The following is a 26,714-nucleotide window of genomic DNA, read 5'->3' as shown; positions in this document are numbered from 1 at the left end:
ACTTTTTTGGGTGACAACTACGTCACCATCGTACACCTGCCCCATCGGCAGTCATGTTTGCTGCCCCATCAGAAAACACCTCTATCTTGTTATTCATACAGCATCAAGCATGTGCCAAGTTCTATATGCGCCCATTAAACCTGGTGGATATTGGCCAACTACAGTTAAAAGTTATTACACAGGAGAACCCAAAGAGCACAATTACTAAACCTCAGTTCTTTTGAAAATTAGGCTAATTAAGAATTAGCCAAAGATGTCTGAAGCAGAGAACCAGCAACAGCGAGGCTGCCTCCCCGCCCCAACACACCGGGGGCTTTCTGCGTCAGGAGCTGTGCTGGGACACTTCAACCCGTGGGACCAGCGGCCACAAACCCAACCCAACCCGACCCGCCGGCAGCCCAGCACGCCAGCCGACGTTGCAGGCTGCGGGGACAAAGTTCGACGAGGCCTGAAGGTTAACTGGGCAGCCCCGTTCCGAGCGGCGCGGGAAGGCCTGCGTGAAGCGACGCCACCACAACGGAACGGGACCCACCGCGGGGTGGGGGAGGCTCCCACTTCTCCTCACGGCGCCCGCGCCTGAGGGAACGGCGCCTCAGACGCAGCACCGGGCGCGCCCCGCAGCCTCGAGGGCCCCGCCGGCCGCGCCTGACAGCCCCCCGGGGGAGCGGCACCGCCCGGCCCCGGCGCGTAGCCCCCCTCAGGCCAGGCCGGGCCCCGCCGTCCCGCCATGGTGGTGCCCCAGCCCCGCCCCGCGCCGCCCACGGAGCAATGGCGCGTCCGCGTTCACGTCACGTGAGGGGCGCTCCCCCGCCGGCGAGGGGGGGCGCGGGGCAGACGTGGACAGTACCCACAATGCCTAGCGGGAGGCGGCCGCCGTGGCTGCGCGCCGGTGTCGCCGCCGCTCCGCTCCGGTGAGCCAGGTAGCTCGAGCCCCTCCCCCGCGGTGCCGTTGCCAGGCGACGCGGCCTGCCGGTCGCCGGGGCCTGCCCGCCGCCGGGGCCTCCCGGCGTGAGGGAGGGCGGGGGACGGGACGGTGCTGGAAGGTGCTGCCACAGGGCCCTGCGTCGGCCCAGTCTCCCCGGGCCGGGGTCTTGGTTGCCGCCTGCCTTCCCCTTTCGGCTCCAGGCCCGGGGTGGGGGGGCTGCTGGGGCACCGCGGGGCTCCCGGTGTGGGCGCGGGTCTGGTCCTGCCAAGCGAAGCGACTCGGTACCGGTTTCTCCGCCTTCTGGGCCGCCACCCTGCCGGGGGCTGCCGTGTGCTAGAGGGTGGCAGCCCGGCCGCCGGAGCCACGGGGTCCTCTGTGTTTGCTCATCAGCTGGGATGAGAGGGGGGTGCCGGCGCTTCCCGCGGCACCGGCAGCCTCCTGCTGTGTCACTCGCGGTTTGCTCCTGGCAGCGAGCGCTGGGTGCAGCGGGCGGGTCAGGTGCAGGAGCCCGTCGATGGCAGCTCAGGCCTCCTCGTAAACGTCGTTTCGTAGCAGAAGCCTGTTGACAAAGGGTTCTGTCGCTCTCCTGGCTGACTGTGTAGGCATCAACGTTTTTGTATAAAGTTCTGCAATCTAAAGCAGTGCGAACTCGTTTAAGTTAGTAACCACATCACCTCTTCCTGCTCTGGCTGCCATTGCAAATAGTGCAAATGATCGTGTCGAAGCTGCCATGTAAGTAGGTGGTGGATGAAAGGGCCAAGTTCCCAAACTTTGGGATGCAGCTTGTTCCGTTCCCTTAGTTTTTCAGAATCTTGATTCTGTTTCCGAGGTCTCTTTTTTCCTCTGCTTTGTGGGAAGGATTATATGGGCTAGTGATTTAGGATTATTTCCTTGTCTGATCATACCTGATGATGTCAGAGTGGCTTTATTTGTTGTGTCCTTCTGTAGTGCTTTAGTTTGTAATACGGATTTCTGAAGTATGCTGTGCAGTGGAAAAATTAAGACTCCTGCCTGCATAACGCAACCATCACAACCCTCAAAAGAGGGGACAATAAATTGTCCAACACTATTATGTACACTTGAAGTAAGCACAGAAGCTGTATCTTCACTCTGTGTGAAGCAGGTGTGCAGCTTGCACCCACTTCCCAATTTTATATTTTATGGAAGGTTAGCATGAGAGGCAGACATCCTGGCAAGAAATGCCTTGATTAAGGTGGTGCTGAAGGCTAGCAGGTGCAGGAGGGTAGGCTTGCCGTTACACTAGATCTACTTAGAATCTTTCAATTTTTGTGAAGCTAGACTGTTTTTTAAAAAATTGAAGTATCCTGAGCAAACCATATTCACAGGTCACTTTCAAACACTTGTAAAAAAAGTTATGAGAAGATGTCAGATAGGTATAAAACAATTATTGTCAGATCACAAGTTGGAAGACCAATTCGTTACAAAAGACTGGAATGTATACCACTTTCTAGTACTTTTCTAGATGCTGCCTCAGGATCACATACCATCATAACACAAAAATAAACGAGATGATAATTGAGTCTGTCTTCAAAAAAAAAAGGACAGTAAAACAGGCTCTGGTTTCCATCATCTGAGATTTCCTACTCACGGGAGGAAATGAAACTGAAGCCACATGTGATAATTCCTGTCTGTGAAGGCAGTGGAGGTTGACATGTGTATGGTATATTGGACAGCTTTAGGGAGGGTGGAGTAACAGGAATGACCATTTCAGTTGACCCTTATCTGTCTGTGGCCAGCTTTCTCCATGTTCCTCTTTTCCTTGAGTTCTCCCAGCCCTCATTTGCAGGGAGGGCTGTGTAGTGTCAGTGTAAGGGGAAATCAATAAAGATGGGCCAGAAGTAGATGCACACAGGGAAACGTAAGAATAGCGCAAGCACAGAGTGATGCTTCCGTGGTGTACTCTCTCTGTTGGTCATCATTTGGGGATCAGAATCTCCCTGAGCAAAGAGTAGTATTTTAGTTTTAATAACCCTTGTACTTTGTCTGTGAACTTTTCCAGTTGCCTCTTGAATTCACATAACGTTTTAGCATCGACAACATTCCGTGACAAGCAGTTCCACTGGCTAGCTGCATGTTTTGTGAAGAACCATCTATGGTACCCGTGAGCCTAACACCTGCTGGTTGGATCTGGTAGTCCTCAGTTCTGTCATAGAATGAGATAGCAAACCCAATCCCTGTTCATTTCTTTGCACCTGTAATGGATTTATAGACCATTTGTAGTGGAAGTGCAGTCTTTTGTCATCTTCAGGTGTTTGATGGATATAGAATTTTTGGAAGAAAACCTATGAAATTTGCAATGAATTCACTTTATAGTGAATTACTTTGTGCAGTTTTGAATAAATGTTTAAAAAAGACATTTAAAGATAGTTCTAAAAACACTACCATATCTTTAATGTTCTTTCTTCAATCTCTACCTATATAAGTCTGTATCAAATTTACCACTTAGCTCCTTCTGCAGAGCCTTATTGTTTTGAGAGCTGAGTAAAGTAGCTCTTTCATTTTGACGATTTAGTAAACTTTTTTTCTATATTAATACATTTTCAGGTAAGGCTGAATGTTCTGTTACAGTATGTGTATTACACATCACTTTACATATGTGTGATCTTGCAACCAAAGTGATTTTCTTTTATTAGCTTTATTTTTTAAATAGCTTTCTGATTCCGCTGTTAGGAAGCTGAGGAAAAAGTACATATTTTCACTTCGTGGGTTTTCAAGATGATGGTAATAAAACCTGGCTGACTGGTGATACTTAAGACTGTGCATCTGAACACAATTTTTACCTTGTGTGATTTCATAGTACATTAAGAGAATTGGCAGGTTTTAATGGAGGCTTATCTTCTGTTAGAGAGCCTAATTTCTGTAAATATAAGTAGGAGTTTTGAAGAAAGTAACTGGTTTTGTTCTAGATTTATGCAAATATGTATTTCTTATATAGAATAGACATAAAAATTGAAAGAATACCTCTAAAGGTATTGAAAAAAAAATTGAAATAATATCTCTTTATCCTTTGCTTTGTCTGCTGTCCATGCATACATGCTGTTGTTAGTGATATTTATATTCTTTGTCCTTAGTTGTAGGAGTAAAGCAACTATGATTAGATTGAGTATTGAAAATCTTATTGCTTTGGAAATACAGCTGTGGTTGTGTTGTATTATGTTCCTGAAGTGTTCAGGTTTCTGATGAGAGGAGGTTATAGATTAATTAAACTTAGTATATGAGGTGAATGATGGGATTCAGAGTCAAAGGTTGCGTTACCCTGAGTTACTCATGTACTGTGCAGACAGATAACATATTTTCCCATTTTAAGTGGCTGAAGTGATGGGACTTCTTCAACTTCACTTAAAGAACATAGATTTAATATTTCTGTTATTCTAGTTTTCTTTTTACTTGCGTACCTCTTAAGTAATCTCCCTAGGGTGTGTTCAGACCTTTCCAATAAGCATGACCTCACAAAAAGAGTTGAAGAATATTGTTAGCCAGTAAATACATTTATTAACTTTTTCTGTTTGTTCTTATCTCATCAGATAGCTCAACATGAACTTTAATCGTCAAGATCATTTAAAAAGTGAACAGGACAATATTTTTCCTTCTGAGAGCTGGCTACAGGATTATGAGTTTCTCTTGCAGTGCTGTCCTATTCACTACCTTTTCCTAAAACAGGACATGGAGCTATGTTCCTTTCTTCGTGTTAGGTGCTAATGAAGTTATTTGCTTCATCAGAGGAAATGCAGAGCCGTGAAATTACATTTTGTGCAAGTAAGTTAATGGGGGGAATTTTAAACTTTGCTATCACGTAATTGTTCTTATGTTTATATTGATAGAGCTCCCGGAATTCCCTTTCAGGATTGAGTTCCAAGTGGTAGAGGTGGTTATTGTCAGAGAACCATTACAATTTAAAGCTCCTCTGTAATTTTGTCATGCTCTTGAGCTAATGCTGTGGTTATATGGTTAGCAGCATAGTTAAGAAAACAGGTGCCATGTGCATTCCATGTGAATTGTCCTGCTGGGAGCATGTGCATGAACTCAAATAGAGATAGGTAAAAGTTTCTAGAACCGCAGGCTTAATTTCTAGAATGCTTCACTCCAGCAGGCTAATCTAGAGCAAGTCCTAAAGTAGTTTTGTTTTCTGTTTTTGTGTCCAGCTGATCAAAGGGAATAGGGAATTCTGTAGTGAAGTGCTGAAATAACAAGCGTACCTGATAAAAGCCCAGAGGTATTCAGCAGACTAGAGGCAACAGTGGCTTCTGCTGCTGTTATGACTTTGGAGAAAGTCTGATATGCTGTACAAGTAAAATATGAGGGTATTAATTCAGAACTTGTTTAGCTAATGTGGTGCATCTCAAAGCAGGTTGAAGTTTGACTGCTGATGAAGCTGAATTTCTTAAATTGAAAATTACAACACATTTTCAATGTTTTCATTATTATATGTCTCTTTCTTTCTGAGGAGTTGTCATGGTTTAACCCCAGCCAGCAACTAAGCCCCACACAGCTGCTCGCTCATTCCCCTCCGGTGGGATGGGGGAGAGAATCAGAAGGGTAGAAGTGAGAAAACTCATGGGTTGAGATAAAGAGAGTTTAACAGGTAAAGCAAAAGCCACGCATACAAGCAAAGCAAAATAAGGAATGCATTCACTGCTTCCCATCGGCAGGCAGGTGTTCAGCCATCTCCAGGAAGGCAGGCCTCCATCATGCTTAATGGTTACTTGGGAAGACAAACGCCATCATTCCAAATGTCCCCCCCTTCCTCCTTCTTCCCCCACCTTTATATTGCTGAGCATGACATCATATGGTATGGAATATCCCTTTGGTCAGTTGGGGTCAGCTGTCCCAGCTGTGTCCCCTCCCAACTTCTTGTGCACCCCCGCCTACTCACTGGTGGGGTGGGTGAGAAGGTGAAAAGTCCTTGACTTAGTGTAAGCACTGCTCAGCAATAACTAAAACATCAGTGTGTTATCAACATTATTCTCATCCTAAATCCAAAGCACAGTACTGTATCATCTACTAGGAAGAAAATTAACTCCATCCCAGCTGAAACCAGGACAGGAGTAAATACCCTTGAAAAACCTGAATATTGATTATTATTCAGTAAGTATCCTGATGTGTATATAATCTTTGGGTAGTGGGAAATAGGGGAGGTGAGAGTTCAGGGAAAAAATAGCTATTTCCTCTCTTTTATGAAGAGGCAGTGCTATTTTGGGAAAATGTGGATTCCTAACTTTTCAGAATAGAGTCCTTCAGTTGCTGAGGCTTGTAAAGCACTCTTAATGTCATAGTTTGAAAGGTGCAGTAAACATGTCAGTATTGCACACGAAAGCATATTTCAGCTGTATTCAGAAATCTGTTTTCTTTTGCAGTTTATGACTGTATGGAACTTGAGTAGCATCGTCTGAGGGAGGCAAAAATCTATTTTATTCATAATCTAAGTGATAGGTGTAGTATACGGTAGGAGTCTGCAGAGCAGTGTTAAGAATTGAGGAAGTGTTTGCTTTTGGCTTCATATAAATTCTAGCAGTTCGCCCACTTGTAAGGGAACAAATTTGTGTACTGATAGTTAGCAGATAAGTAATCCTTCTTTTAATGCTTGTCTTGCTAAACTTTTGGATGTTTTGATTTAACGTAAGATTTGAAGAACTTGAAGGTTTTAAAAATGTGTCTTCAGTCTTGAAAGACTGTCTGCGGCCTATGTGTTTATACTGTTAAATGCCTGCTATAAATTTTCTCCTTCTGATCGAGAAATGTTTAATACATAACTTTTTATTTTTTAAGTGACTATATTCCACAAAGCTTTAATTATTATACTTTGAAAACTAAATACTGTAAAAGCATGTAAGCTTTGCAAGCACCATTTCAACCTGCTCAGTATTTGTGTAATACTGATAGACACATTTTGCAAATTTAAAGAAAATGGAGACCCAGATAAGAAAAAAGGCATTTAATGTTTAAATTCCATTGTGAGTTGGGAAAGCTGGATTACGTTCCTTGCTGTCCTGATCTTTGATTTCCTATTTGATAGTACGTAAGTTGTGTAAGTCTCTGTTTGTTAGGGTACTTAAGCATGAACTTAGTAACAGTTGCATGAAAGCACATTAATATTATTGCTTGACCAAGACCTGGATCACTTCTCCATCTGGCATATCTTTACAGTACACGTTTTTCCTCTCTAGCTATTGTTCTTGTTTGTTTAGACTATAATTGTTGTCTCACTAAACAAGAAGACTCACAGCTTGAAGGGTGCAAGCGCTGCAGTAGCGTTAAGGCTAAGTAATAGTGTTTCAATATCCACAGGTGTCCCTAGGTGAGGATTTATGGCAGTTCAGATAAAAATATTTGAAAACGTGACATTGATGTCAGATGTGCTGCTGCTTTGTGGTTCGTGTAGACTAACAGGTCCTATTCAGTTAGGACTCTAATCTGAGTTATAGTTGAAAATCCTCCCCGTGCCCCATTTTAAGCCTGAGCCCAGCATACAGCTTGGGAAGTTTGATTAATCATAGTTGACTCCATTGTTTTTGCTTTTACCTTAATTCTGATTCCTCATGATTTGTGTTTTGTTTTAGGTTTTCGTTAACTCTATTGGCAATGTCTATGATTTTGTCTGCCTCTGTGGTCCGTGTGAGGGATGGACTCCCGCTGTCTGCATCTACTGATTATGACCAGAGCACGGGAATGCAAGAATGTAGAAAATATTTTAAAATGCTGTCAAGGAAACTTCCTCAGCTTCCTGATAGATGTACTCTGAAAACTGGGCAGTATAATATAAAGTAAGGCTTCTCTTTTATATATTGCAACGTCCTGGGTTGTGTCTGTCTGTAAGTTAAAAAGTTAACAGTTCACCTTAGAAATGATTAATCAAACTAAGATTAATTCTTGGCAGTATTTATGTATCAGAAATTTAAAATTGAGAAATTGTAGGAAGATTTGAAACTTTGGTGGAAGTCCTAGGTTGAAATAGACAGTATTTTTATAAATATCGAAGTCCTTGACCTACTAGAAATATTTCTTTAAATTTCAAGGTTGTTTCTTAAATGAAAATGACCAGACTTGTTCTTCCTCATGCTAGTTCAACTAGTATTCATTTGTTTTCTCTTTTTAGTCTACACAAATTTAAAAAAGTACCCAAATAATTTCATAACCCAGTATTTCTGAAAACTTGTGGTTAGCATGTTATGGAATTAGGCCCTTTTGTTGGACCTTCAGGATTTCTGTTGACTTCAGAGAAAACATGCCCTAAAAACCAAGCATAACTCAATAATTATTTCATATGGCACACAGAGAGTGAGGGAGTGGGGAGGGTGAGAATGATTTTTCTAGTGTGAAGGCAGTGTGTAGTTAAGTCTTGAATGGTTGAATGGAGCCTACCTATCCTACTGTTCTATCCACGGCTTTCACAACAATGCTTTTTGTTTTCTTTTCACGCTTTTGTGCTTTGACTTTTTTTTTTAATAACTATTCTTAAATTTTTTGAGCTAGTCAATTTGATAGTGTACCTGCATGACAACACTGATCAAGTAATAATTCAGAAGATGTTCTTTTTTCCCCTGTTTGTAGCGTGAGACTTGGATTATCGTGAAGTAATTCTTTGAATCTATTGTTTACTTAGAATTTTGCTTTATATGTGACCTTTCTCCTTAGTAATGGTAACTAGGTGCACCTGTATGTAGTTGGCAATTCGGTTGCATTTCAGCTGAGCTAAATTCTGATTCTAATTTAGATACGCTAGTTTAAATGAGGTGAGTAATTTAATCCTAACCCCTAGCAAACATGTAGAAGTTACAGTGGTGGAAAGTATACCACCTGAATGATCCTAGAAAGTGCTCAGCCTTCTCCATCTCCCATTGGTATATGTGAGTTTCCAGCATTTCTCAGGATTGGGCCCAGCATGGACTAAATTTTTCCAGTTGATGTTTTTTTAAAACCTCAGCTGTAGTTGGCTTGTAAACTGGACAGCTTAAAAGAAACTTTTAAAAGTGAGACATAAGGCTTAGTCAGGACATTTTTTATTACTTTAGTCTTTGATTACTTTTAATAGTGTAAGTTATTCATCAAGATTTTTAAGAGATTTGAATGTGTCATGAAAATGTGAACTCTATTTAATGAATTGCCTAAATGCAATAGGGATATGTGTATTGAAAACTGTCCCTTTCTAATTTCGTATTTGCCATCTCTGGTCATCCTTGCAACTATCTTTGGAGAATGATGAATGCCGTATTCTACGGAACAGTTTTATTTCCTCACATATTTTAGAAAGAACCATTCCCCCCCCCCCCCAATCTGAAGATAAGTTTTTGCATTTTGGGGATGCACCAGATCACATATTCTGCATTTGAGATGAATGAAAAGCTGTTTCGGGACAAACCTGCTATGTTTCTGTACCCCAAAAGCTTTATGTTATTTTCTGTTCCATGTATGTGAGAGTGTGTATGTATGTATCCACACACACGCATATATATACGTACACATAGATATATAACACATCTTCTCATATGATTGTACAATGTGGTGTTAAAGTAAAACATTGCCTAAAAGTAAATTGTTTTTCTTCTAGAACAGTGTTGGATTTTACAGTAAACATTAATTCCTTTGCTATCCCAGAGCAGTTTTTGCTTTTCTGATTATAGAATATGAGTTCAGACTAGCGTAGTAGTGAATTACTTGGATTTAAATTTGAAATTTTGAATTTGTTGTCTCAATTATAGCTTTATAAGTTCTCTGGGAGTAAGCTATATGATGTTGTGCACTGAAAATTATCCCAGTGTCCTGGCTTTCTGCTTCCTGGATGAGCTTCAGAAAGAGTTCATCACTACCTACAATATGATGAAGACAAATACTGCTGTTAGGCCATACTGTTTTATCGAGTTTGGTAAGGATCTGAATTTTTTTCCCTTGATTCTCACGCTAAGACAAATGAGTATTTAAATAGATGTGCAACTTAATCCACTCAAAACAAAAATGTCCAAGGCAGTTTATAGCTGTATTTCAGGTGGATTTAAAATCTGATTTAACTCTTGTTAAGAGTCAATAAAGAAATACTTCTGTGGACATTAAATTAGGCTACTAGAGTTTTATTCAAACTTGTTTATAATCTTTCTGTTCATTCCAGTAGATTTTGGTTTAAACCATGTGTGACCAAATCTGGAATTCATCTTCTCCTAGTTAATAATACTAGGAGTTGTTTGACTTCATACCTGTTGAAATATTTAACCTCTAAAGGCATTGGGCTTCATAAATTTCTCAAGTAAAGGATTGCAATTTCACGTTTGCTCTTAGCTGTGCTGTAATTTTTGTTCAGTATGTGAAAGGGAGAGATTTTTATTTGTCTTATGATATAGTGAAGCATTTAATCTTCTGTCATGCAAGCTCCAAATACAACTAATCTCATATATACCAGATAACAGCTGTTATGGATTCTATTAATGTTTGTTGCTTTAATACTATATGTTAGGCAGTTACTTTAAATATTCTTATAAAACGCATCACAGCAAAAAGAACTGCAGTTTTAGAAATATGGGGGAAGATATTCCAGTTGGTTAATTCCTGTCTACAATTCAGTCAGGCAATTTTTATAATTTCTGTATAACATTCTTCCTTATGAAGATTTCTATGAAAGCTCTTTTTTTTTTCCCCCCAATGCCTTCTTTATTCTACTAGTTGTTAAGTTAGAATGTAGGTCTATTACAGTCTTTATATCTGTATAATATGGTATTAATTTTCTCTGCCTGAATATTTTGCAAGCATGTTTCATACTCAGGTAAGTTTATACTTGAAGTTAATTTTTTCATAAGGATATTTACTAAACTAACGGAAAAGCTAGAAGTGCAGTAAATCCATTGTATTAGCAATGCATTCAGTCTCATGCAGTGAAAAGTTGTTAGGTTATTCGCAGTTATTAAGTAATTGGATTTCTAGAGCTTAGATTTTTTTTACTGCAGAATTAAATAGCCCATGATTTATTAGTCACAAAACAGAAACAGTGTTAAAAAATTCAAGATAAATACAAACATTTCAAACCATATATTTCAGTTTGTGAAGTATGTAGTACATAAAGCTGTATGGTCTTGGATTATTTAATTAACAAAAATCCATAAGGATATAGCTTTTTATTTTAAATTTTACGCAGATAATTTCATTCAGAGGACCAAACAGAGATATAACAACACACGTTCTTTGTCAACAAAGATGAATCTTGCTGACATGCAGACAGAAATCAAACTGAGACCACCTTATCAAATTTCCGTGTCAGAACTTGGTTCAGCTAATGGGTTTGCACATTTATCTGTGGCGGAATATAAGGGTACTGGCAAGATATCTGCAGGTAAGTTTCAGACTTTTGTTTTTGTATCCTTAAATGAGACAGATGCAGGGTAATAGAATTAATCTTTGATTTTTTTTTTTTCCTTTAAGAAAAACTTTTTCACCATGACGTTCTTAAAGCATAGAGCTGTCATGACCTTACATGTATTTTAGCTTAGATGTCTGTTTTGTCCTCTGCTCAAAGTGCCTATCTTCCCAAGGCACTCACAGAGAGAGAAATGGGTCTGTTCAATGAACTGCTTTATTGAAGGAACAAAAAAATCTGCATGAAAATAACCAAATGAAGATGAGCACTTAACAAGATGATCTTCTTTCTTTTTCTGACGTTTTAAGATTTATGAAAATTTTTATTATTTCTGCCCAGTAAGACCCAATGATGACATAAGCTAAAAGCATTGTGTCAGGAGTTAGAGCAGCTGGAGGGAGAAGCATCACTTTAAGAAGCATCTGTGATGGTGAAAATCCAAAGAGCTGTGCTGGCTAAAATAAGTACCTTGTATACGATATTAATAATAGCAATTTTGTATATACTTGCCACATTCATATAAGTAGTCATTAATTTTTTAAAACTTCAATGTATTTCATGTAGGAGGTGAATATGGAATTGTGTGGTTGAGCTGGGCTAAAGGTTTCTGCAATTAAGTGAATGCTCTGAATCAGTTTGAGGCCCACCTTTAGATGTTTCCCAGCAGGACAGAAAACTTAAAACTCGCCAAGTCCTTGCACTAATAGGTGGACTGCGCACGTGAAACTGGCATGTGGTAGAAACTGTTATGGTGGTAGAAGTGGCAACTGGTTAGCTCTGAAAATTGTCTAGATTCAAACTTCCTGTAATTGGAAGAAGAAAAAACAATAAGCATGAGAGAATTGGGCCTGTGTCAAAATTGGCTGTATTTTTAAAGTTGTCCATGTAGTGGGAGATGAGATTTTTATCACTTTTCTGAGTAAAAGTGTTGGAAGATCATATGGGCCTAAATTAAAAGGTGTAAGGACCATTTCCCTTTTTACTATAAAGTAAAATTAAACAATAATTGGGAGATGATCTTCCAATTTTTTTTTCACCTACCTCTCCACAACTTCTCTTACAGAAGCAGTTCTTTCCATGTCGACTTTCTTCTGGTTTTTCCCCTCTTTCAGTTACTTTTAACTTTCTTCTTCCTCTGAATTCCATAGATCTCTCTGTTTAGTTATCCGCTTCCTTCCTTGGATTGCTGTAGAAATGCACCATCAAAGGGCTGTACATTATGAGAGATTTGCACTTTGCTCCTTCTTCAGCTCTTCAAATTTTAGATGCTGTTGAATAACAGTGTCTTTTTTAGCAAGTCTGCTAATAGTTTTGTAATTCTTTATATTCATCGCTTCTCTCCACCTTGAAAAGAACTTTTTCTGGGTGTTTGCTACCCACTCAGTTAACTAGACTTCAAAGTTTCTACTTTGCTCTAAGGACAAATTCTTACAAAAAGATGTAGTTTGCCTAGTGTAATTTCCTGAATATGCTGTCCTGTTAAAAAATATGATTTGCTGTAAGTGAATTAAGTATCTTAAATCAAGTTGGATAGCTTGCAGAGGTAGGAAGTTAGGCAGATGCAAATCTTGTTTTGTTACACAGAATAGCTGAATTGATGCGTTTGTTTTGGCTATGCTGATGAAGCATTGTCTGTTACTTGCTTATACTTGTAATTGGATATGTATCCGAGGTCTAGTGTCTAGGCCTCTTATATTGTTAATTGAAAATAGCAGCCCTTTTCCTTTGTTGAAAGTTGTGCTGTGTAGTGAGGAATAGGGGTAATTATTAATGTGTGAAGCAGAAAGCGTGCAGATTATGGGTAGAATTTTGCTTCAAAGGTGAAGGCAGGCATTAGAAATAAGGTAACAGCATGCTGATGTGTGACGTTTTAGGTATTTATTTGTTAGGATACATTTTCTGTTTTCTGAGCTTTTTTTCAACGAAGTAACAGTTCTCAAATCAAAGTTACTTTTTGCCTGATGGTGTACTCGATTTTTTTTTTTTTTTACTTTTTATTTTTAAATAAGTGTCCTTACAAGTTTCTCATGTCATGCAAATTTCCTAATTTTTTATTTAAATTTCAACATTTTAATTCAGAATTTGTGCTTTATTTGATCCTTGGCTTGTGTTAGAGAGTTTTTGATTTGGCAATTATAATCTCTCTAAGATTTATGGACCTACTGACTCAAGGTCAGCTGTCCTTTACCTTGCCTTCTCTTCCTTCATTCTTCTAGTTTTGCCTTTCTTTTTTTTTTATTTAAATGACTCTTGTTGCTTTGATTGTAACGCTAAAATTTATTAAGCCCTGGAGAGCTTAATGACATCAGTAGCGGTATGCAATGTCCTTTAAAGTTTTTGGGTTTTTTTTCATATTTTAATAAGAGACAAAAGTTACTATTTTATGATCCTACATAGACTGTCTTGATTTAGCTGACAAGACTCTTTACTTTTCCCCTCATGGTTCTCAAAGAGGTGTGTTAAACATGTTAAACATGATGTTTTAAAGTTACCCTGATACATGGGGAAAATGAGATTGTATGGAGAGCTGTTCATGGAGAGCAGTGAACTAATTTTATCCACCAGTTAATGAAATGCAATGACTTTTGGCTAAAAACAGTCACGTAGACTTTCAGCTTTTTGACACTCTCTAGATGAGATGGTTTAAAATAACCAAACCAAAATAAAACAACCAGTTACAAGTCACTGAAAAAGACTTTTGGTTTGGTATGCAAATACCGTATCTAATCTTAACTGAGTGATTGCTGGTAGTGTTCCTGTAATATGCACGATGGAAAAGCAATAAGCTCTGAAAGTTAAACATGGGTTATGCTTTTGTTTAAAAAAAAATACTGATTAAACTATTAAATTCAGCACAAATGTGCTGAAATAAAAATAAAACACAAAATTAGTTATCACACACTCATATTTAGACAGCCCTGTCTGCTTATCAATATGAAATAGCTTTTGTCATTATTTCTTTAGGTTCTGTAACTTCATAAACTGTTTGGAAAGCCTTTTTCCTGCATCTGTGCAATGCAAACAACCAGGATTGACACCCCTCTCTCTATTAATGTTACAGTTCATTAACTTCATTGTTCACATCTTTACACTTCATTGATTTGAACAGAATGATTTAAGTATGGCTCAGTAGTCCTATTGTTTTCCCAGTGTTGCCTAGACTATTAAGAGTTTTGCATTGTTTTTTCATATTTGCTTTCTGTTATTAATTACGGAGAGGGACGATAATGAGGAACATACACAACTGTTATGTACTTGTGACCCTAGCTAAGCCCAAAAGAGTGGATGTGCATGGAAAGAAAGTGTGTTTTAATTTTAATGTGTTTTGTAAGAGACTTCTAAGCGCTATCTGGAAGGTCTGTATAAAGTTGTAATATAGATACTAGCTTGGTTTCAGAGCTGTCTTTTTATTTGTGTCTTTGGTAGCACTCACTGGCTATATTTTTTAAGGTAGGGGACTGTAACAGCTTTGCCTCATAGTATTCGTTCAGCAAACAAGCTAAATCAGTCTCAATAGCTCTGCTAATGCATTAGTGTTAAAAAAAAAAAAGTGGAGGTTGTGAGAGTAGCTCTTATGTACGTGACTTATTAGCTGGCTACTAATTGTGGACAAATTTCACTAGCAAATGCATCATTTGCCATCGATTTTCTGGCATATTTGAGCAGCTTTCAGTACCATACTGAATAAACTGAATGTATTGAGTTAAAGACTAAATATAAGACAATTACATATGGGAATTGAAGTAAAGTATACTTTTTGTTAAACCTTGTGCTGAAATATTTAAAATGTTTCTTCTTCTTTTTAGAAAAAAGATTGACATTTTGTGGTTTGCTTCAGTGATGTCTTCTTGAGCTAGAAGCCACTGAAAAATGAGATTACTATTTTACTAAATTTCTAAAGACATTGCTTTGACCTTTGATATCTTTTTTTGATCTCTGCTTTGCAGCTCCTCATCAGCGTCTGGAACCTGTGACTCTGCCAGGGATTGTCTCATTTGTGCTTAGTCTGTTATGTGGGGCTTTGAATTTAATTCGTGGCTTTCATGCCATAGAAAGTCTTCTCCAGGTATTGTACATGTTTATGAATTTAAGAATTATGCATCATAGCAATCATAATATCACCTTAGAAGATGCTTGCTATAGGAACTAAGTCTTGCCAGTTTTATTTTCAGAAATATTGTTTGTGAGGTCAGATCTCTGTTTATGAAACCTATGTGGTTTGTGATCTGTGCATCCTTCTTGAGTGTGATGCATCGTTCATTGAGGCTGTGAGTTTCGAAAGCAGTAAGAGGTGGGTGGCCGACTCTTCCCCTAGGTACCTTGGTAGCAGTGAGTATGTGAACATAATGTTCTGTTTTCTAAATTTATGCCAGGATATGAGACATTTAATTTTAATATTTAAAAACACTTGAGGGAAATGATGAACAGCTTTGAAAATCTGGCCAATTTTTTTGAAAGGTCCACAGAACAGGGATCTTTAAAAAACAATTTTACAAAACCTGTTTAGAAATCTTTTTTAGGTTTTGTTCGTTTGTTTTTAATAAACTTTCTGAAGTAGGATGCTTATTTCTCTTTACGTGCTGAAAGGATGAATGGTAAGGGAAACTGTCAAGTGATTTCTTCTAAATGCCACTCCCCCCCCCAAAACAACACCACCCCTCTCACCAAACAATCTCTCCAACAAACATTTATTTGTTTATGTGAACTCTCTGCTCTGACCTTCCCTATAACCTTTCAGTTTCTTTCTATTCCATTTCTTGTGCTAGTTGTATTCTCATTGCTACAATGAAAATAATAGTGGTTAATGATTTCAAGCAATTCAAGTGAATATACTGGTAGTGCTTGCAAGCATGCACAGAAAGTTCATGTGTGTTACTACAAAAAAAAAGACTGACTTAACATTAAATGGCTCTACTGTTGTGGTGGTGGAGGTAGAAACTAAAAACTCCGTGGAAGTTTTCTGAAAGAAAATGGGAATCTTTTTATTCAAACATATATCTGGACTTTATAACTGCAATGCTTTTGATACCTAATGGATTTTTTTAGGGAAGTGAGGTAAAGAAGATGACCTGCATTCCTGTTGTCTTACATAATTATTGATATATGTAAAGATTTAATAAAGCAGTAATGTTTGAGGTCTCAGCATTTCCTGAAGACTAATGAATAGATGAACAGGGTTAATGAAAGTGTTCCATGCTAGGTCCTTCTTTTGAGTTGTTTTTGGTTTGTTTTTTAAAGAAAAACCAAGAATGAAATAGCGAACATACATCTCTACTTTATCCCTAATTGGATTTTTCTGTTATGCACAATTCTCTCAGTTTATAAATAGGAATGAATTTAAAGTACACTGTAGTACAAATAGTACTGAACAGATTTCTACCACTTAGTGTAATGTTTCTAGAACTTGTTTTGTTACCTTTCCGCAGCTGATTTTTTAAAAAGGAATGCCAATGTTAGATTAACCTATTTAAGTGATGATAGGCCAGCCAATTAATTTTATTCTATATGTTCTTGCATCTGGAGGTAATAGATAGCAGTACAGATGGAAGATATTTTTTCGTTTCTGACAAATGAGGCACACTAAAAATCCATTAAAATTTCTCTTGATTTACTTTGTTATGGAAAAATCCACAAGGTTTAGGGAGAAATAATCCAGAACGTGATTAATGGAACTTCTTCTGAGAAGTCATTCAAAAGCTTCTCTCTGAAGTAATGTTTCCTTTATAATCAGTGTTTTTATTTGGGTGTTAGCAAAACTCTGTTACAATATGTACAGTATGTACTCCAGCAAATATGCAGTGGCGCTGAGACAAAAATTTACATACGTTTGTGTAGGTAAGTTTTCTGTGCAGACATACGAACTTTTCCCTAGTCAACACTGTAGATGCAAATGCTTCACACTGAACACACTTTGAGCAGAAACAAGTTGTAGTTCCGAATGGACCACCTTCTTCTCAAAATGAAATTCGCATTCAAGAAAGAACATATGCATGAGTACCTATTGTTTTCATGGGAAAGTTTTTGATTGTCGCAGATGTTTGTTGGAAATGCAGTTAGAATAATCAGCAAGTATGTAAATTTATTCTGCTCAGCTCTACAGAAACTATAACAACCTGTTTGAATAAGTTAGAAGGATTTTTTTTTCTTTTTAAACACATAGTGGAAAGCTCTATCACCTCAGGTAAATTTTTCCATCTTTTTTGTCCAGTAATCTCTCTCTGATAAATTCATGTGCTTTTGTTCTCTGCCGTGAGTGCAGAGCTGCCTGCATTACTCTGTGTAGAATTTTACCACACCCTAGTGGTCGGTTTGTGTCTTTTCCTTTTATCTCGTTTCCATTTTGTGAAGCTGGAGGAAGGCACAATTCTACGAAGTTGATATTAAAGCTAGTTACCAGTGTTTAGACTTGAATTTTCAAAGGCATCTGGAGAAGGTAAGTGTCCAGTGTTAGAGCTGGACTTCCTTTAAGGCTTTTGAAAATCTCTGCATTATTTGTCTGTTGTGAATAAACGTTTTGGGCAGATTCCAGATCAAGGTGGTTTTTTTCCAGACATATAAGTAAGCAATGATCAGTGCTAACTCTTTTGGTTTAGTGTAGTACAGGAATTATTACAAATATCTATGTAAGACTATTTCAACATACAATAATTAATAACTTTCATGCTGTAAATATCTGGTATTTCACTGAAACATTGTAAAACATGGCTTTTTTGTTTTATTTTCACAGAATGAAGGTGAAGATTTCAGCTACGTTATTGCATTTTTTCTTGGAACAGCAGCTTGTTTGTACCAGGTGTGTTTTTCTGCTTGCATAATTCACTAGAGTTTAGAAACATTAGCTAGTCATCCATAAATGTCATCATGTTTTCTTAAATGTCACAGATACTTGAATAGGGCAATTATAAAAATAATTTCTGCTCTGTTTTATTTCATTAATCATAAACTATCATACAGTAGATTGATACAAAGAGCTTCTGTTTGATGGCATTTTTCTTTGGTTAGTTGATTTAAGAAATTTGGTGTACTTTTCTGTCTGGAGCTTACAATTTATCTCTAAAGTCACAAGCAGTGGAGGTTATATCATTTCCTTAAACTAGTAGTTTCATAGTTCGTAACCATCTGAACAAATGCCTTACTGTTTCTTTCCTTTGGGAAGATTTGAAGTAAATATGGTAATACCTAGGCACTACATCCCAGAATTTTTGTCACTTCGTACGTTATTGTGTATCTCCTTCCTTTTCAAAGCTTTCAGCCACTTTCCACTATGTTTTCCTTCTCCTGTCTGATATTTCACGTTGCATTTCATGTCTGGAGGTTTTCCATTTCTGCGTCTGAATTGGACTTCTCTATATAATTTGTAGCAAGGTATTCTGGTGCCCATTGGCATTTGTCATTCAGTGATATTGCTGTTATGTTTAGCTATGACTATAATGTCTGTCATGCTCAATTGCTGTTATTATAATTCTTCTGACTTTTAATCTCTTGCACTTGTGGAGTATGCAGTTTCCGTGTGCCAATGTTTAGTACAGTGTCAGACTTCAAAATAAAATAATCTATCAGGATTTTCCTTTTATATCAGCCTTTCTATCAGTCAGCCTTTTGTCTAGGTTACCTGTAATCTCCATTCTCTATAGCTTATCTCTAGCAAAATGTCACAGTACAACTTGCGTTCTTCACCACTTGTTGACTTTTCGTCAGCTTCTGTCTTAAATAATTCTTCAGATTGGTGTTAATTTTCCATGCCAACAATCAGATATCATATCAGATAAGGTGGAGCTCCTCCATTCTTTTTTTGTGTGAAGAATACACATTCTTCCCTCCTCTCCCAAATTAGAAACCTTATTCTTTATAAAGTATTCATGTCTGTGCATTGAGACATAAGGACATATGTCTTTCCCCCACTATCTGACTTGAATAGAGCTGTTTTAAAGAAAGAGTCCATGCAAGTGTGGAATGTAGGCTTTTTCTTAATATTCAAAATAGATCTATTGAGACTCTTGTTCTGCACCCTCTGGTGTCATTCCTACAATATGTAATTGGTCAGTTTTCAGAACTAAGAGGGGTGTCAGTTCTCTGGCATGTTCTGATGTTCTTTTGCCACGCTTAGTTCAGGCGATTAATTTCGTATGTTGCATGACAGCACATTTCATTGTCATTCACCCACAAGGTGTCCATAATGCTGTATTGTCCTGTTCAGTTAATAACAACATAGCAGTGTGTTTCACTTTCTAGTTTCCAGGAAAATGTTTGTAACCTAGGTGTGCAGGCAGAAAACGGGACTTACATGGCATATGATGTTTTAGGCTCGCTGACATGTCTAGTGTTCCTCCATGGTTTCTAGTCTCTTCTGAAGAAGAAAATATATAAAAGTAATAACTGTATCAGTTGAACCTGAAGTGCAAAGGGTCAGGAGCTGAGCCTTCAGTCATTTCTTAACATTTATCAAAAAAAAAAAAAAAAAATCAAAATCTTCTCTGAAGTAGCAGAGGAGCCTTCTACATAAAAGCATGCTCAATAATTGCCATGCTAACACTTCCCTTTAATAGAAGAAAAAAAACCCTCAGGAATTTCACAACAGCACTTGTTATAGTAAGGTGTTAAAACCACAGTGTTTTGGCCTTTTGACGGTGCTCTGTTTTGTAAGTGGCAAATCTTCTAGCATCTCAAACCTAGACTAATGAAAAGATAAGCCTCAGAATTCATGTAAAACAGATCTTCACTAAAATTCATAGTCATTCAACAACATTGTGTTGCAGTAACATTTTTAAACTTCTGTAGTATTTTTGTTTTTTAAACCCTTCATATTTATTAATCATTTTGGCGAAGCATGTTGTGACTCTTATTTTAATCTTGGAAGCAGTTACACTTCTTCATATGTTGTCAATGGAGGCAATGACGCTAGGAAATTATCTGAATTCTTATTGCTGAGATACTAGTACAAACTAATTGCTGGTTTAGATATGATTTGTAAAAATGCCAGCACAAGTAGGTTGCATTTGCTCTGCTCAAAATGGCCAAGCAGGTTCAGAGGAATTCCATCTAGATTCTGAAACATGCGGATTACTTATCTCTAGTTTTACTTTGCTTCGGAGGAAGGACATACAAATCTTACTGATACTGTCAGTACTCACATCCCTGAAGATATTTAGATATCCAGAAATCACAAGTAGTTTTGTTAATCTCAGCCACACTTACAGTGGAAATGCATGCTTTATAAGAAAGTGGTTGTTTCAAATAGAATATAAAGTAACCTCAATAAATTGCATTGTTTGGTTGCAAATGTACAATGCTTTGGCCCTTCTTTGAGGAACATGAAAAATGAAAAATATTTTAAGTAGAGTTTCTCTGACTGATAAAACGTGGCAAACGCCCAAGAAGAACAGAAATGACACTTAGGTAATCTGATGATGGATGCTGTTAAAAAATTTGTGTGAGCATGGTTATATATCCACTGGGAACAGATTTGGAATACAAAGTAAGCCCACGTGATGTTGTTATCTACCTTGAAGCACAGCAAAAACTTTCTTCGGCAGACAGAAATGGCTAGAATCCAGAGGAGGGGCAAACAATTTTTTTTGTAGAGGTTAAGGAAGTAGTTTGAACAATAGCAGAAGTAAAAATAATGTCTATGTAAAAGCTATGTCCTTTTAGAGATGAAAACTGAGGCGAGAGAATTCCAGTTACAGTAGGAAGAAGGCAGAGTAGGGAACTGTGGGCAGTTCTGACATTCTGTGTTACACCACAGTGTGCAGAAACAGTGTGACCCTTAAAACATGGTAGAATTACAGTAGAGTTGTGTATTTCTCTCCAAATGTGATCCATCTTGCACCAGCTGAAGAAGAGCAGTGGGTATTTGTGGACCTCTCCGCATCTACCGGTTAATCCTCTGCATTAACCCTAGCAGGACGCTGGGTTGTATCTGGGGGATTGCCTTGTGCTGAGTATTCCCGGCTGCAGGGCCCTGGTATTTTCCCTGTCCTTCCCATTGCTTTGCCTGAAGAAGATTTAACACTGGCTCTTTTTCCTTCTCCATTGCTTGGGTGGAACAGAGTGTATTTTGACCAGAGATTGCCAGGAACATCCACTTTCCCTTGTCATGGGTCACTCTTATTGCAGGTTGTAATCAATTATTATGAGAGAATTGTTCTCAAAAAGGGTTTAATGGAAGCAAAATGTAACCTTGTATTGATGTCAGGTGCTTTTCACCCTTCCATGATTGCTAAATTGATACTGTTCTTACATGTTTGATTTAGACTTTTACTTGCTTTGGGTTTGTAATTTCTCAACGACCAGATAGTGTTTCTTCAGTGGAAGTTATTTTCCATGTGGTAATCTGATTTCTTTTTTATTTCCTGACAGTGTTACCTGTTTGTATACTACACGGGCTGGAGGAATGCCAAATCCTTCCTGACTTTTGGGTTAATTTGCCTGTGTAACATGTATCTGTATGAACTGCGCAACCTGTGGCAGCTCTTCTTTCATGTGACTGTGGGAGCATTTTCTACCTTACAAATTCGACTGCGACAACCGCAGGGAAAGTCCCCTGATTACAATGTCTGACAAGTCCTGGAACATTTAGAGGCAGTCTTGTTCCAACAGTTATTCACTCTCAGGAATGTAAAGCTGTTCTCCAAAAGAAGAAGCTGTCTGGATGGGGCTTTTTTTTTCTTTTTTTTTTAATAAAGCAATGTAAGATGCCTGTGGACAATTTTCACTTGACGGTTAAACTTTTTTTTTTTTTAAAGAAGGACACGAAAGAATACGGGACTAGAGGAGGAAAATGGGTCATATCCATGCAGTGAAATGTATGTAGGGACACCAAGTTTGGGGAATTTAACTGGTGGCATAAAAAAGCTTCCTTCAAAAGTATGTTAATGGAAGGAATGTATAGAGCATGTATTCTGCATATCATGCAAGCTCTCAAGCTCTTCACTTCCAAAATCAGTTTTGCCTTTGTGAGGCAGTAGGGGATAGGCTGAATAAATAATAATGATAATGCTATTGCATATTAGCAAACTAGATTTGGAATATGTAAGATACTACATTTTGGAATGTTTTGTTTCACATTGACATATATGTGAATGTTTTCTTAATTAAAATGTAACCTGGAAACTCTGTTTCTGGGGATCAGCTTTATGGCACCCGAGGCCCTCTGTCTAATGCTATAAATACTTCAACATTTTTTCATTTATGATTTCCTTTTAATTATCCTTTGAAAGTGATCTGTGTGGACAGGGTTTCTTTTTAGTAATTATTCAAAAAGTTCTGCCACTTAACCCAGGATTTTTGCACACTTCTGTGTTTGAACTCTGCAAAGGCTGAAAGAAAATGGATTGGTGAGTGAATGGAGTGACTTGTACTTGTTGGACCACTGTTCTTCTTTTTATATACTTTTAGAAATGGGTGAATAATTAGCTCAAACCTGAGATAAACAGGTGGTGGTGACGGGAAAATAAACAAGAAAAGACTAGGGATTTTGTTATTCTTCTGGCTTTATGGGTTGGGTGTTTTTGTGCTGGGATAGAACCTCATTGATCTAGAGTTGTGTTTGAGAGAACCGTTGTATTCTCCTGGAGTTGGTGAATCAACTAGCAAACCCCAAACACTTAGAAAATAGAATAGCAACCATATAGTACCACCATCAGTTACACTGTTTTCTTTTGCAATTATATGACAGTTATTTATGATGTTTCATAACGTACAAATAGATAGATATAGGATAGATTTTTATATGTGACCTGAAATAATGTAAGGGTTCACTGAAATGCTGGGAAAAAAAAAAGAAAAGAGCAAACTTTAATGGCAGGGAGGTTGCCATCCTGCTTGTGTTGTTGGATTTGGGGATTAGCAGAGCTTTGCTGTGCTATGAAGTGTTGCTCCAGGCAAATTTCTTTGCGTACTTCATACCAAAATGTTACATGTTTCAGTAAGCTATTTAGTGTCAGATTATGACCAAGAAGAAAGGAGCTAGATATTTTCTTTTCTTTTTAAATAGGTGGTATTAGTCAAGAAAATTATGCATAATACAACCAAGAAGAATTAGAGAATGAAACTGTAATCCGAAGTGAACAGGAGCAGTATGTGTTATGTTGTTCATAATGTGTTTCTCAGACTGGTGTCTGAGATCAAGACCTTGAAGATACCTTGGTGTGCAGCCTCAAAGGTTGGTGTTGGAGGCGATGTGCTTTGCAGTTAATTCTCTTCCCTCCCCCGCTTTGAGACAGAGAAGAAGAATGCATTCATGAACATGGTCTGCTTTCGTTTTGGGAATCCAGAAGGTGGGGAAAAGATAAAGAGGAGCACTGGATTGAACCATACAAGAATTTTAGGAAATGTTGACACCACAAGTATTTTTAAAATCCAGAAGAACAAAAAGCAGCCTTTGTTTAGCACTGAGAAGTTTGCTTGTATTAGTATTCGGTGCACCTTTCTGAACTCTGGACACCAGAAAAGATGAAAAGCAGTCCTTTACCATTTTAAGTCAATGATTGAAAAATATAGCTATTCATGTTTTAAGTATAAAAACATGTTTTATCCCTTATACCTATCTTTTCACTTCACCTCCATTGATAGGCAGGGAAGCTATTATGAATGCCTGAAGTACTGCTTAGTTTGTAACTCAGGCTGTTGTGCAGATGAAGGATTTTCTGTTGCATCATTTCTTCAGCGTATGTGTTGGCAGAGAAGCTTGTTTTCTCTGAGACACCTTCCCTTCCTGCTATTTCTGAAGATGCATTTTTAAGGAATGAAAACTTCCTTTGTCATAGCATCTGGAGCCATTACTCCATTCCAGCTATGCTGGCGTTAAACTAATTGCTGATTAGCAGGTATAATGAACAAATGCAACTGTCAGTGTAATAGAAGACAGTTGAGGTTTTGTTTGCTTGTTTTTATGGCACTGATAAAAATTCCATTTCACAAAAGTTAATGAGCATGACTTTTCTTCATTACCTGATATTACTAGGTGCTAAAACATGGCTTTTGAACATACTACTATAGTTTGACTATAATATTAGAACTTGTTGAAATTTTGTGTGAGATGAGAAACAAGCTGAAGTGAAAATTTACTGAAAATTCCCAGGATTTCCCATTTGCTTATACAAACTCAGCATTCAGAGAAACAGTAGGTGCTTCGCTGCTGATTTTACCAGATACTTGAGTTATTGGACTTAGGAAGATGAATTTACGGAAGATGACTATTCTGTTATTGGACAACATGCTTTATTTTAATTTGAATTGCACAAGGCCATTCATAGTCGCTTGATTTTTCTGTGGGATTTAAGTAGAAGCAGAGCCTGCTTCATGCTGTATTCATAAAGTAAACCTTCTTTAAGGTTGGAATGGGTCCATGCAACACCCACAATACCATATTTTTCTTTGAATAAAATGTCACTGTTTACATTCACGTTCAGGAAGGGATGGCTGAAAGTTTGACTGACTTCCACAAGGTGTATATAATGCTGTTTGAGGTTTGATTAGCTGAGAGTCCCCTATTTGAGCTTCTAGAGATTTAAGCACATTCTTCCTTGTGTATTTTTCTTTAATATCTGAGGTTTTTCATAGTGGTCTGCTCTCTTGTATTCAATGTCTGGGCCAATAGCTGGGGATAAGAACTTGTCTCATTTGCGAATTGTCAGATTTTGCTAGGAAATAACTTTTCAGACCCTGGAAAAGCCGCAGACCCCTTCTCCTTTCACACTGCTTCGTGGAAGACTCACACACACATATGTGTATAAGCTATATAAGAATATACCTAGAGAGAGAGAGGGAGAGAGAGGTGTAGAAAAGAATGCAGCCTTCTCCAAGGGAATGTACGTACATGTTACTTGGATTGATTTTTAGCTCTATCAAAGCTAGCAGAGAACTAGATGATAATGGAAACTGATTTCCTTTGCAGACATCGCGATTACTTAACATCCATTGTGGATTCTTAAATATATTGATAGTCTCTTTATCAAAGGACTGAGGAACATCTGTTTAGGGATATTACCTTTCAGCATCCTGCCTTTCATTCCCCATTTCCACTGCAAGTACTATGGTATGATTGTTTTTTGCTTTCATGGTTTGTATTGAAAAAAGAAGCCCATTAACATTGCAAACGCTGAACGCATGCTATTTGGAATCAGCTTTTTGTCAGAATAAATAGCATTCTAGATATGTGTTACAGCTTGCAAAGATCCATGCTTTCTGAGTGGTGTTAATATAAAGGGTTGTATTACAGGAGGGGTTTTTCTCTGATTGGGGGTAATTGATGAGAAGGGTGGCAGTAGGGGGTCTGCTTCAATGGCAGTTGCAGCCCTGCCTTGACAAGAGTCCAGCGGAGCTCTCAACAGGAACCCTGGAGCATCCGGCTGCGTGTGCAGTTCCAGTCATAGCTGGTCAGATATTCCAGGTACCGTTTATTTTGGTAAGGCCAAATGGTCTCGCAGTGTCTGTACCAGCTTCTTTTACTTAACAAAATCGTGCTTCATCAGTTTTATTGATCAAGTTGTTTACTAATGAACTTTACTGAGCACTTTTGACAATTGGTACATCTCCATTTGCTATCCTGACTTTATAGACCTATCCAAAGGTTGTTCAGACCTCTTAGAGCATTTATGGAGGCTTTGTTTTCCTGGATAATGTTTCTTTCTTCCTCAGAGGCAAAGCTTCCTGACACAGGTGGATGACAAAGTACATCTTCAGAAGGTTTAAGGTACGCTTAGTGGAGGCTGCGTAGGCACTATACGGGTACCTGGCTCCAGTATGGCATGCAAAGCTCCGACCGGGGCTTGCGCTAGGAACATGCGAGTGACGCTGTAGGATTAGCCCACTAACCTGTATGCGGAGCGGAGCTTAACAACACGCCCTACTTGTCAAGCACCATGCAAAGCTTGAGAGCAAATGAGAACGAGCTCGATCTCTTGTGCTGAAGCTGCTGCGGAAGTGCCATGAGAAGAGAGGGCAAGAGAGAAGGACGTGATCAGCTGGGTGCTCCTGCGCTCGCGTAGTTAGGGGAGTTGTGGTGCCTGCTTTCAACATGAAACGTGACCTTAAATAATTCCAGAGCCAGCTCTAATCTGTCTTCTTCCTGCCCGTTTCAGGAAGCAAACTGCACCTCTCTAGTTCTACAGCCAACCTGAGGTGCGCCCTGTTTCCTGGCAGGAGGTGAGCAGCATCAAGATGGCACTCGGTGGCTCTCTTTCTCCTGGTGTTCTCTCCCCATCGCCCAGGCATGGCTGTGCCGGGATGCTGTGCTGTGCTCCTTGCTGAGCAGGTGGAAAGGGCAGGTAGGATGTCCATTAGCCTCTGCTTCGTTTCAGACTCATACATGGTGAGAGCAGGAGATTCTCGGCTCTTACCCCCTCAGTAAGGGAAGGAATTGAAACCATTGTCCTGACGGCACGGCAGGGACACTGGTAACGGCTTCGTCCTGGCTTTGGGGGGACTCCA

At 38.7% G+C, this 26,714-nt stretch overlaps 1 protein-coding gene across 9 annotated transcripts; it reads left to right on the top strand.

The window, feature by feature from the left end:
• The first annotated feature begins 815 nt into the window (after window positions 1-815).
• SEC22A (SEC22 homolog A, vesicle trafficking protein) lies at window positions 816-21,953 on the top strand. 9 transcript variants are annotated; one of them, XM_075152853.1, is made up of 9 exons: window positions 832-920; window positions 4,471-4,702; window positions 5,952-6,031; window positions 7,504-7,707; window positions 9,643-9,806; window positions 11,064-11,258; window positions 15,230-15,348; window positions 18,010-18,075; window positions 21,642-21,953. In XM_075152853.1, exons 4-9 carry the CDS (start codon window positions 7,526-7,528, stop codon window positions 21,840-21,842), a joined length of 927 nt encoding a protein of 308 aa, XP_075008954.1. In that variant the 5' UTR covers window positions 832-920; window positions 4,471-4,702; window positions 5,952-6,031; window positions 7,504-7,525; the 3' UTR covers window positions 21,843-21,953. The 9 variants fall into 9 exon arrangements, with proteins under 9 accessions (XP_075008953.1, XP_075008954.1, XP_075008952.1 ...); XM_075152856.1 differs by having other exon boundaries at window positions 857-920; window positions 4,639-4,702; XM_075152852.1 differs by lacking the exon at window positions 5,952-6,031 and having other exon boundaries at window positions 816-911.
• Window positions 21,954-26,714: the final 4,761 nt, after the last annotated feature.

The sequence above is a fragment of the Calonectris borealis genome, chromosome 6 (genome assembly GCF_964195595.1).
Source record: "Calonectris borealis chromosome 6, bCalBor7.hap1.2, whole genome shotgun sequence".
NCBI classification, from domain to species: domain Eukaryota; kingdom Metazoa; phylum Chordata; class Aves; order Procellariiformes; family Procellariidae; genus Calonectris; species Calonectris borealis.
This window is presented reverse-complemented; position numbering and strand designations above follow the sequence as displayed.

Excerpts from the sequence above, each read along its gene's own strand:
- SEC22A (XM_075152852.1), top strand. The coding sequence starts at position 7,526 with ATGTCTATGATTTTGTCTGCCTCTGTGGTCCGTGTGAGGGATGGACTC. Across the intron at positions 11,259-15,229 it reads TACTGGCAAGATATCTGCAG|CTCCTCATCAGCGTCTGGAA; the intron begins GTAAGTTTCAGA and ends TCTGCTTTGCAG. Across the intron at positions 18,076-21,641 it reads CAGCAGCTTGTTTGTACCAG|TGTTACCTGTTTGTATACTA; the intron begins GTGTGTTTTTCT and ends ATTTCCTGACAG.